Here is a 13,059-nt window from a genome sequence, read left to right on the forward strand (position 1 = left end):
TAGACAGATAGATAGATAGATGACAGATAGATAGATAGATAGATAGATAGATAGATGACAGATAGATAGATAGATAGATAGATGATAGATAGATAGATAGATAGATAGATAGATAGATAGATAGATAGATAGATAGATAGATAGATAGATAGATAGATGGATCTAGACTCATTATATCAGTTATGAAATATTGGCAAATAAGTAAATCATCTGGGGTCAGTTGTTCAAAGGGTTAAATATTGAAGATGGTTTGTTCAAAACTAAAATTGGATTCTGAAATCAGATTAGATCACATAATCCAATCTTGGTCTAAATCCAGATCAAACCCTCGATTTGTGTTGTTCAAAACTTTTTAGTAGGATTTGGATTATTAAAGACATTTATAAATCTGGATTATTCTGATCCCAGTAGTGTTCTGAGTTGATTTCAGGAACACAATGTGATTTAAATTAAACAAATAGATTGCATTTATCATGCAGTAGATATACATTTATTTATTGATATTTTTCAACTCATTATCTGAGCATACAGTTGAATTTTCAAACTAGTTCACACTACACGCCAGTGAAGTAGAATTCTTTTTTTAAAGCCTCTTCAAAGCTGTCAAAATCAAACAATATTCAATTCCAACTTTCATTTGAAACTTGATGTTTACAGAAACAGCCAAAAATCATTATTCTAACATACTTTCTGATAATAGCGTCCACTCTCCCAGTGAGAGAAAGTCAGATGTATGTCTTCATTCCTATGAAGAAAAAGACTGAATGTGATTATTTTATTTTATTTATTTATTTATTTATTTATTTATTTATTTATTTATTTATTTATTTATTTATTTAATGCGTTTCAAAGTTGAAATTTTTGGTTTGAATTTGAAGCAAATGTATATAGTATATTTGCTTTTTTCCCCCACTTCTTTTTTATGGGGAAGATTTGGTCTGAAGATATTATGTTATTTAAGGTATTTCTATTTATTCATTTTCGTTTCTTCTAATAATCACCATTTCTACCACACACATTTTTTAGACACACAGTAGCATTCAGTGTAATATATAGTCTAATTTAGAGCACTCGTCCAAATTAAAAGGTTCTCTTAAAAGGTTTGGATCTGGATCAGACTGAACCAATCCATTTTTATTTTGAAAAACTGGGACACAATTAAGACAAATTACGTGATCCTGGATAATGAAAAAAAAAAAAAGAATTAAAAAAGGATTAGACAATCCAGTTTTGAACAGCTGAGCCCAATAGCTAAATCTGGTATTTTACTGTGAAGGTGCAATCCTGCAGCTTCCGACTGGTCCTCAGTGTGTCCTGCGTTCTGGTAGCTTTACGCAGCTGATCCGCACGTCCGCGCATCTCCACGCGCTGCAGACTGCAGGAGGACAGACAGCTGAGCCACAGACATACAGACACATGTGAAGGACAGAACCACAGACTGACCACGGGCTGTTTGTTACCCACAGGGTCTCCTTAGACCATCCAACTAGTGACTGGACTCTGTGTTCTGAGCTCGCGTTCAGCTGCGGGTTCTGTTGGAACCTACTTGTTCTGGACTTTGTGTGTTCTCCTCACACTTTTTTTAAACTCCTCTCAGGTGATTGTGATGCACATGTGTAAGTGTGGGATAAGTTTAATGAAGTGATTTTTTGGATGCGCTGCAGGGACCGTCTGTTCCCTTGTTCTTGGATCCACGTACGCATAGAACAGCAGGACATATAGGACTCAGTAATGGAGGAGTGAAGCAGTATCTGCACATTGTGGACCTTCCTGATCCTGATCCTGATCCAGTGACACAGAGACACTCGTTTCAACATCATCGTCCCCAGGATTGAAGATTAACACCACACACACCATCCTCCACCATTACGCACGGACTATGTTGATAAAGGAGTACCGCATCTGTATGCCTCTGACCGTGGAGGAGGTGAGTGAAGTTGATGATACACTTTGTGTCTAAGGAGAAGCAAGTCCTCGGGTTTAATGGAGGTTTCACATTAGAAGACAATCTTTTGAAGTTGCAAAGATGAGCTTTGACTGGTGGATGCTTTAATGCAGCAGAGCTGCAGCAGATGATTCTGCAGATGTATTAACCACCAGGTGGAGCTGTTGTTTCCTCGTTATCTGATGCCAATTGTGAAGTTGCGCATGCGAAAATAAACCGCAACTTTTCGCAACATTTAGCAACAAACCATGTTTAAAAAAACGTGTGATTTTTTTTTGTTTTGTTTTTGTTTACTTTACTTTTGACCAGATTTACAGCAATATTTGTGATATTTACATTTTTTGTAGAAATATAATGTCATCGTTAAATCTAAATGCTAAATCTACATTTTCAATGTAAATTTAAATGTAAATGTTAAAATATTAATGTAAAATCTAAATGTCACAGGTGAAACTAAATATTTAGCTAATATGCAATTTCATATTGATGCAAATGAGCGCTATGCAGTCTATTCAGACGAAGTGATTGCGCTCCACATTTAGATTTAACATTTAACATTTAATATTTAAATTTAACATTTAGATTTAGATTTAATATTTACTTTTAGATTGAATATTTAACATTTACATTTAAATTGACATTATATTTTTTACGAGGAAGGTACTGGGAAATATCACAAATTTCTCAAACATCATTGTAAATCTGGTCAAAAGTAACACAAAATAAATTCACATACATTTTTTAAACGTGGTTCGTTGCTAAATGTTGTGAAAAGTTGTGGTTTATTTTAGCAACTTTACAGTCGGCGCCCCATAGCCTTCAGCTCAATGGAAATGTGACTGGTTTAGGAGAGCAAGGACAAACTCTTTGCATTGTTTGTTTTGATGCTAAACTTAGTACCAAGCTTTGTGTGTGTGTGTGTGTGTGTGTGTGTGTGTGTGTGTGTGTGTGTGTGTGTGTGTGAAATGTCAGCCATAGAATGCTGATAAATGAGAGGCAGGTTTCATCCTCATTGTACCGCCATAACGTTTTTTTTAATTAATTTTTGAAATTTCAACAGTAGGTGACACTGTGTCTACAGTCAGTTATTTTTATTGGTATGTGTTAATTGTCGTAAATTGTTAATTTGTGTGAAGTTTCAGATCATTAAGACTATGGACAGCAAAGATATTGCTGTACATCAGTGTTTCTCAAATGGGTGTACGTGTAACCCGAGGGGTACGTGATGGCACTACAGGGGATACCTGAGAGAGAGAGAAATTAGAAAATTAACAAACAAAAGCATTAGAAATATGGGGTTAAGCTTATTTTTATTTAAAAATGATAATCATAATCTATCTCTAAAAGCAAGGAACGTCTGTGTGTGTGTGTGTGTGTGTGTGTGTGTGTGTGTGTGTGTGTGTGTGTGTGTGTGTGTGTGTGTGTGTGTGTGTGTGGAGCTAATGTCTCCCCAACGCCGTGCCTGTTCGACCTGAAACTTAGCCGACGGCTTCCAAATACCCTGAGTGTGTGTACCTGTTATTTTGGAGTAATTTGGTCATTTCCAAATGTTTATTTTAATTTTATTTCACTTCTGGACGGCCCCGAAAGGACACATATTCAGCTTTTGACCTCAGGGTGTGAGGGGGCGCTAGCGCACCATCTTTATCTATTTCACTGCACCCGAGCAAGAGTCACGTGTGCGGCCAGAGCCAATCGCTGCACACACAGCCAAGCAGACATAGACTGTAAACACACGAGTGAGAGAGAGGGAGACAGTTTATACGGAGAGGGGGGAGGAGCGTCTGAGCAGCACTGACATACTAGCAAAGCTCTTAAGTCTCACTTATTAGGCCTGATGTTAGTCACTGATGTTCATGTGTGTGAGCCACGGCAGACTCCACTTCCTCCTGTGCCATGCTATCGTTAGCGTCTCAGACACGGGAGCTCTCTGAATAAATGATTTGAAACCGTCAGCCACTGGTGAGTCTTTTGCAGACACGTTTCCCATTGTTTAAACCATATAACTGTCCGTATAATCAATAACGCGCTATTTCACTCGAGTCAGTATTGACCTCAACCTGTTCAATACTCCATCTGGAAAACTGCAGATTCTCTGTGGTGCCGTGCATGGAAGCTAAGCTCTGACCACTCGGTTCGAAGGTAAACAATGATTTTTGTTTTAAAAAAAGGCAGCCGAATAGTAGATAATAATTTAATTTACTTACTCACTCATGTAGTTTGGAGCTTTACGTTTAGTTTTGCGCAGTTTGGTTGTTTTTCTGATTGGCGCTACAATCACTATGGAGTTTGGTTATCAGCGTCTCAAACATTTCACGGAACACACACACACGGTATTTAATTATGTATAATAAAAAATATACTAAATGAGTAAAATAAAACACAAAAAATGCACAAAAAGACAATTGAAAGATAAAAAAAATACACATGATTCCAATATAAAAATTACTCAAATACACAAAACTAATTATTTATACAAAAAGATAACACAAAAGATAACAGAAATGCAAACAACTACACTAAAAAAGATACAAAATGATTCCAGAATCACACTACTTAAGGCAACAAAAAACAAGAATTATACAAAAAATGCACAAATGACATAAAACAAAAAACTAAACAATATTTTTACAGGAAGTACACAACGACAACAGAAATGCACAAAAATATACAAAAAGGCTCCAAAAACACACAAAATGATTCCAAAATCATATTACAGAAAAATACACCAAACGACAACAACAACATGAAAATGACTCAAAATACACTAAACTAAATATTTATACAAAAAATACACTAAAATGACAACAGAAATGCATGAAAATACAACGAGACGAAAATACACAAATTTATTCCAGAATCACTACAATGACATTTTAGAAATGATGACATCATCACTGTGGATTGAGCCTTTGTCACGCGGCTCAGTTGGCCGGGTTCGAGGCAGCCTGTGGTCGCACCAGAGCCTATCAATCTGTGGGCAGAGGGTGGACAGTGTCAGCCGGGGGCAGCCTGTCCCAGGTGGAGGCACTGCGGCAGCCCGGGGTGCCATCCGCATGTGTGCATGTGTTTTATTCAGAAGTAAATGTGCCCTGAAGCATACAAATCTAAAAGGACGCAGTAAACCCACTATCCAAACCTCCCAGGGACGCACCTCATTTTTCCCATGAAAAATGACACATTGTGAAACACAGCTTATGTTTAAAATCACAGTAACGAGCAAAAGAAACCTAGCCGTCAGCGGACCCCTTTACGCATTAACTCAGCAAAGACATGATCCCCTTGTGTACATGCTAGTTTAGCCGCTACAACAACAACTAGCCAGTTAACTAGCTGCATAATACTCCACAAACATATCTGTATCATTTTATTTTTCTCAACAGACTTTGCACTGTGTTAATTAAGTTACATTTTTGTGCTTTATGTTTCATAGTGATTGACTTCATTTGATTTAGTTGATGTTCAGACAAGAAGATTCTGGTCTTATTTTGGTGACAGTTTATTTTTTGACTCTGTCATGGTGATAAAATTTGTGTTAAAATCAGCACTTTTATTGATCATTTATTTTTGTACAACAGACACCATTTTGTTTTCATTTGAATTTTAGTCATTTATTTTGGTGCTCTTTTATGTTGCTACAAAAGTGCAATATAACCTGCCACTGTGACAGTTGTGCAATAAACTTTTCAGATTTAGAATTCTATTTGTTTAATTTCAGATACATTTTGAACATACATGAATATATCTGCTAATTATAGACATATCATACCACCATTAAGAGAGTTTAACACTACAATTTAAGAAATAGAAGAATATAAGAAATACATTTTTTTATTGGGGACCCATTGAATTTCCCATGGACCCACTCAAATCACCACCTGTGGGTCCCGGGACTCACTACATTGAAAACCTATCAACATCACTGAGTGTTTATAAGGTCAGTTTAAAGAGAATTTAACTTTAATTATGAATTAAAGAAAAAATAAAGCTCCAATGTAAACCATCCATACTTAACCTCCCACCTTTCTATAGCAAGACAGTTCCTACGGGCACTGCACTAGTAATGATGAGGTAAATGATCTTGATTAGAATTTGAACTGAAAATACAAAGGTCAGTCTTGATCCCACACCAGGCAGGAAATGACCGGAAATGATAAACTGTAGAAATATATTCTATTTTATTCAAAAGGCACGAAGTACACTTTTAATGGTAAGATACTTATTGTGGTATTGTAGGAAAGCTTTTACAGGAAGGCTCACAGTTAGCAACATTGCTAACAATAACAAGAATGATGAGCATTGAAAAAATGTCTGTTCACCATTTTGACAGTATTTATTGTCATACTTTTACATTCATGACATTATAAACTAAATATTGCCTACTAACACAAACAGATTCTTTAGCTAAAGTGCAAAAATTGCAGTTACAGTAATTAAATATTTTAAATCTCTATTTTCTTCCAGAATAGTCTTTTTGTTGGTTTAGTTATCTTACCACGGATTTAAAACGTAAGCTTAACCACAGGTGTAAGGAAAGGTTATGGTTGATGATAGTTATTGCACAATGTGATTTATTTTTAGGGTGACATATTATCATGATTTTATTTGGCGTCAATGTGTTTTATCATTAATACCCTCTGTAAGAAAGAACAATTCAATATTTTAACATTTTCTTATAGCTATAGAGAGCCATTGCAAAAGAGTCAAAGAGCCACGTGAGGCTCCAGAGCCACAGGTTGCGACCCCTGTCCTAGAGAAAGATGAACAAGTCAACATTTGAGGTTAGGACGAGAAGTAACCTTGTTGTCAACATGTATTTATTTATTTAACATAGACAATGCAATTTAACGTAGATCAAAATAAGTGTGCAGCTGATGTGATGCACATAAATGTTTAAAGCTAGTGCTAGTTTTCAGTTTCTGTCCCTGGTTGGGCCTTTCTATACTGCAGTGGAGTACAGTCAATACAATAAAACTCACTCACCCGCAATACAAAGATTTGAAAACATTCTGTATCACACACACACACACACACACACACACACACACACACACACACACACACACACACACACACACAAGCTGTTTAAAATGTATTTTAGGTTTTGTTTAAAGGGGACATATCATGGTTTTAAATCCGTCCTTTTTACATATAAATCATACAGTTGTGGTCTATATAAAGCGGAACTGCAATGCTTGGGTCTGAATTCCTCATTATTATAGCTCCACCCCTTTTCTGCCCCTTTTCTGATGTGCTTCTAAGAGCAACTCGTTTTGGTGCGGTCTCTTTAAATGCAAATGAGACACTCCATACCCCGCCCCCTCTTCAGGTGACACTCGGTTCAACTCCACCCTGCTCGGCCATTTTTGTAGTTTGATAGAAGAGATACGGCTATGTAGCGGTGCATAAACTTTTTTTTCAGAGGTTATTTACAAAATGTCAACAACGGAATACTTGTCCATCCAGCTTTACATGTTCGAGCCAGAGTCGGACCCGGCGGAGCGAGATGAAGATGATGACCCTGCAGAACCCTAACAAGTGAGCTAACACAAGCACCGAGCTAACGCTAGCGCCAAGCTAACTTCACGAAATGCATTTTAATACAGTCTTTTCAAAGACAAAAACGGCAAAATGAAATGACTAATGAAAACTTTAGACTTAAATTAAATCACGTAGGCCATATCATCAAGGATCTAAAACGAGCACACAGCGCTAACATATGAAGACGGTGCAACTGCTAATACTAACAAAACAATGACAGGGACGTCTTATCATCACACTTTTTAGCGTTATTTACAGCTTACTGAAGTGCTCTGTTCATCATCTCCAAAGATAGAAGGAATTGAACCCTCAATCAGACAAAGTCTTTCGGCAAATCCTTCTTTATACTGGCAGAGGTTGCTGAAGCAGTCATCCTTGAAGTGCTTCGCGCACACAATAATGACCTTACCCACAGATGTGGGTACATTTCCGTGAAAAATAAAACTCAACCAGGCACTTTGAAAAGGTTCTGATGCTGGGAGACGTTGTAATGAAGCGTGTGGGTTACTACATCCAACAACCAAACATTTTGACTTATCCTCTCGTAACTTCTGCATTCTTGAGCTTGGACTAAAATAAAAGCGAGAAATAAAAATGGCGGATTGCTCGAAGTGTTGGACCTGGAGTCGATGTCCTAATTTGGCAGTTCCGCTGCAAATACTGTGATGTAATAGTTCAAAAAACATAATAGAGAATAGAAAAATCGAAACAGATTGAAAAATATGAGTAAAATAGAATATAAAGATATCTACGGAGCCCCTGAAGAGATTAATTTGATTTTTTCTGTACTTCTAAGCACTCTAAATATACAACAAAATGCATTTAAGGTCTAAAAAAGTGGATTTAGCATGATAAGTCCCCTTTAAGCCAAAACTATTGCAACCACACATCCTCAGTAAAGTAAAACTAACCTGCCTGACGACGGCCAAATCCCACAACAACAACAACAGATATACGGGTGTAACTACGCAGCGTCTCTTGTTAGTTCTTGAGCTGTTTTGAGGAAGCTTGGTTGTAAATGTTTCTTTTAGAATTTTTTGACCAGACTGAATTGTTTGTTTGACCCAATCCTTGAACTTTTCGGGGATGTCGGGTTGTTTCGTGCCTTCTCATGTTGCTCGTATTTCCAGATGAGTAGCGCACGGTACACTAGCAGTGTTTACAAATTGTCCACCTTTTCCCCTTTATGGTTTGTTAATGAAGTGAAACCAAAATGTTTCCACTCCACTGACTTGTAGGTGCTGCATAATGCACAAGTTCTTCAAACTCCTTCGTTTCTACGTTGCTTTGCTGCTGCCTCCATCCACCATGTTTCCTTCCCCTCTGACCTCGCACTGTCACACGCCATTGGATTAACTACATGTAACCTATGACGCCGCCGCAGTGCATTACGGTACTTGTAGTTTACTCTGAAAATGTCTGCTACAGTCAACCAAAAAACATAATTATAAGCGCAACAGCTCATTATTTTATACCGTGACATAACCACGACGATATCGAGGCACTTTTAATACCGCGGTATTGCGATGTTGTCAATACATAACATTCCTAGTGTTATCACTTATTCATTCTATTATTATGCTCTATAGTTGTTTTTTCCTAGTATTTTGAGCAAAATGTTGTAGTCAGACAGAGGGTACTTGGATTCAGAAATAAGAGAAAAAAAACCCCAAAAGTTTGAAAACCACTGCTGCACATGGTTTATATTTACTGTTTCAGGGGCTAAAATAGCAATGTTGACCAGAGTTGAAGGCTTGCCACGCCCACACTGTGTGAGATATATAAATAATTTCAAGACTTATTGACTTCTCATCAGTCCTTTAGTGATGTGCACACGTTTCAGGCCTCTGTGATGATTCCTCTTGGAGCTAGAGGCTTAAGTGTGAGGCCCTTAAATTGAATTAAAAATTAATTTTAATAAAAATTAGCAAACTTTCTGTTGGTTTTAGAATATGGCTTCAGTAGACTTTTTTTGTGTATCTTAATGGATTTTATAAGCCTGTAAATTTTGGGATGTCTACTGCAAATGTGCATGAGTGACTGCTTATTTAAAAAGTTTAAGGGGGCGCTACAGATCCAAATTTGGAAAAAATAATTATAAAAATTTGATACTTTAATATACATGGTGGCATGTTTTGTCACTTGCAAAAATGTCAAACAATTGAGACATTCTGTTTTTTGGCTAATGGCGCTCTGCCACAGGACAAAAGGACAACAAAAATACACTTTGACAAACATGTACAGAATGACAGAAAATTATACAAAATAACTCAAAAGACATAAAATGACAACAAAGATACTCCAAATAACACAGAATAATAGCAAAATGTACAAAATAACTCAAAGAATTTACAAAAGGACAAAATAAAAACCACAAAACCCATTGTTTATTAATGCTCGGATTGAACATTATTCTAAACGCTGCCATGAATGTTAATAATGTGGCCCTTGAATCAGAGAATCACAATTTTGTGGCCCCTCCTGTAATAGAAGTTGCCCATGTCTGAACTATACATTCTCACAAATACACACACAACCTAACACATTTATTTATTTAGTACATTCATGCATGCAGGAGATTTCGAGGAACACCCAGGACACGCTGGAGGGACTTTGTCTCTCGGCTGGCCTGGGAACACCGAGGGATCCCCTCGGAGGAGCTGGAAGAAGTGGCTGGGGAGAGGGAAGTCTGGGCTTCCCTGCTAGGAATGCTGCCCCCGCGACCTGGCAACGGATAAGCGGAGAAGGATGGATGGATGCATTAACCAAATATTGCTCTTTAAATTAGATCCTAATAAGTTTATGATGATATTAAATAACCATTTTGTCAAGCCAAACCTGATGGATAGAAAACATGTCAATATTTATTATTTTCAAGAGTGTTTCATTGGGTATTTTTTATTACTGTAAATATCAGATAGAAAAAAATCCTACATGTGATATATTTTGTACTGAGGTCTGTCTTCCAAACATTCCACCTATAGTTTCTCTTGATCTCACACAACAGATGTTCCACCTAAAGGGTTTTATTGAGCCTGGCTGTAATGTGTATGATGTGACCTGTGCTGCCAAGTGAGTCTCTACTACACTTCTGAATGATTGTGTCTCCATAGTGCTGACATGTCTACATGGTGATTCAATCAGCCATGAAGAAATCACACTCTGAGGTTGAGTGAAAGAAAATACCTGGAGTTGTCTGCGCTTTGGTCTATTATTATAGCTCTATATCACCCACACTGGGGTCTATTGGTCCTCACTCAGAGCCTTATGTAGTTTTTGTTGGTTTTGTGTTTGTGGTTACCAGGGCAATTTTTAAACACGTCCAGTCAAGAAAGTAATTGGTTTTTCTGCATTACATCACTTCTTTTGATGTTGAGCAACCTGTGGTTGTCATGGCAATGAAGTGGACCAGCCTCATGTGATGATCGCTCACTGATTATTTTACATTTTCCTGACAGCTCCAGAAGGTTAAAACATCCTTGTTCAAAGTTGAGGACCGGACATCATTAGGTCTTTGTAAACTTAGTTGCTCTTCTGGTAATTGCAATTTAAGTTTAGTCTACCACAGAGGTCGGCAACTTCAGACACACATTTAAAATGAAGATAAAACTGCATATACATATTTTTTTTTACCTTTATGCTGTATATAAACAAACTATAGTGTGTTGCGTTTATGAAATCAATAAACTGCTACAGAGCAAACAAACTTGCATTTGTGCATTTAACAAAAATAATTTGAACTCTGAAAAAAAGACACTGGGTTGAAGATTATCTTTAAATAAAATACTAAATGTCCATTTGAGTCCTCCTTGTATTTAAAGGGTCCATGTTAAGCTAAATCAACTTGTTTGTGTTTTAAACATGATAAAAGTACTATTAGGGCTTCATACACAAAAAGTGTTTTTTCATTGATTCCCTCAATCGTTAGTTAGAGGGTGATTTGCTCCTTTCTTACTGCAGGGTGAGCCCAAACACCCCAAACATGACACGCATTCCCACTTTGATGATGAATTTGCACTGAGCAGGAGAAGCCGCGCCTCCAGGAAGCTCTCTGCCATGATTGACATGTAAACAGACACGCCCATGAAGGTGAGCATTTCAGCATCCTTCACGCAGTGCTATGTATGTATTTTTTACAGTCTGTGTATGTACCGGCGAACGCCCTGCCCCCACGCTCTGTCTCGTGTTTATAACGCAACAAGAGCTCGGCTACGGAGTAGGTGGGAGGAGGACCAGGAAGTGAGTGTTACGTCTATAGACACGCCCACTCATGAATATGCATAACTAGGACACAAAACAGCCTGTTTGTGTAGTTGCTCAGAAAGTGACTTTGGAAAACAGGCAAGTTTGGGAAAATAAACCTCAAATACTTTGTTTTTGGAGTTCTTTGAACAAATGGAGATGGGTGAAAAATAGCATGACATGGGACCTTTAAGATCAAAAAGCCGAATTTCATTTTCATAGTTCTGCTTTCGGCACTCTTTGCAGAGAGGGGCAAAGTCTGTGAATAGATGTTCTGAAATCTTAATGAATGATTTTTTTTATATATTCTCCAATTGTGATCGGCTTTCCGTGCCTTCTTATTTACTGAGTGGCTACAAAACTAGCACTAGTTAAGTTTGCAGACTTCATCCATATCTTGAAATGATTTTTGCTCAGATCAACCCTCCGCATCAGTTCTGAAACGGCTTTGTTTCTCTCATCTCCAGGACAATTTTTGAGCAAAGGCTGCATGTTTATTCTGGAAATGTACTTGCCACATTTGACTTCTTGTTGTTTGCTAATTTCTCATTATATATTAAGCACACTGTACTGGTAAAGCAGTCTCACCAGCAGTGAAAGCCAATTCATCTGCCCATGTAACAATAAACATTCTGTTCATACCTGTCAAGTTTTTGATTTGAAAATAAGGGACATTTTTTGGTGCCTGCTCCAAGTCGTCCCACCCCCCCAACCAGCTCCAGTATCCCTTATATTTTAAGACACGTGTACAATAAATCTAACATACCCACTTGTCAACCACTTACTAAAAACAATTATGTGATTAGAATCTGGTAGGTCGACCTTTGTTGAGTTTGAAATGCTGTGAACATTCCTACTAGAGCTGGGCAATATGAACCAAAACTCATATCTCAATATATTTTCTCAAAATACTGATATATGATATAAATCTAGATAATTTTATCAAATAAAGTCTGACTAGAAAGATAATTCTGGGTTAAATTTGCTGATACAAAATGATACACAGGGACATTTATTAACAAACAGCTGATCAATATGTGACACTTTTGGCTTTTTCACCTGTAAGGGACAGCACGTGTGAGTGAGTTCTGTAGTGTAGCTTGTTATGAGGAAGAGCTGGATTAAGTCGCACTCATTAATTCATCTAACTGAGCCTGAGCTTTACGAGTATTTTAATACAAAATAAGCTATACATAAATATCGCGCATTTTGATATATATATATATATATATAAAAAAAAAAATATATATATATATATATATACATATATATATCGATATGCGCGATATTGTAGTTTTCTATATCGCCAAAATAGAAAACTCAATATTATA

At 37.1% G+C, this 13,059-nt stretch overlaps 1 protein-coding gene across 1 annotated transcript in view; it reads left to right on the forward strand.

Moving 5' to 3' along the window:
* Positions 1–1,329: 1,329 nt before the first annotated feature.
* pitpnc1a (phosphatidylinositol transfer protein cytoplasmic 1a) overlaps positions 1,330–13,059 on the forward strand; it is a 111,068-nt gene continuing 99,338 nt past the window's right edge. Inside the window, exon 1 of the mRNA XM_028455423.1 lies at positions 1,330–1,927. Coding sequence (XP_028311224.1) covers positions 1,880–1,927 — 48 coding nt within the window. The 5' untranslated portion in view covers positions 1,330–1,879. The remainder of the gene's footprint in view (positions 1,928–13,059) is intronic.

The sequence above is a fragment of the Gouania willdenowi genome, chromosome 8, assembly GCF_900634775.1.
Source record: "Gouania willdenowi chromosome 8, fGouWil2.1, whole genome shotgun sequence".
In the NCBI taxonomy this organism is placed as follows: Eukaryota; Metazoa; Chordata; class Actinopteri; order Blenniiformes; family Gobiesocidae; genus Gouania; species Gouania willdenowi.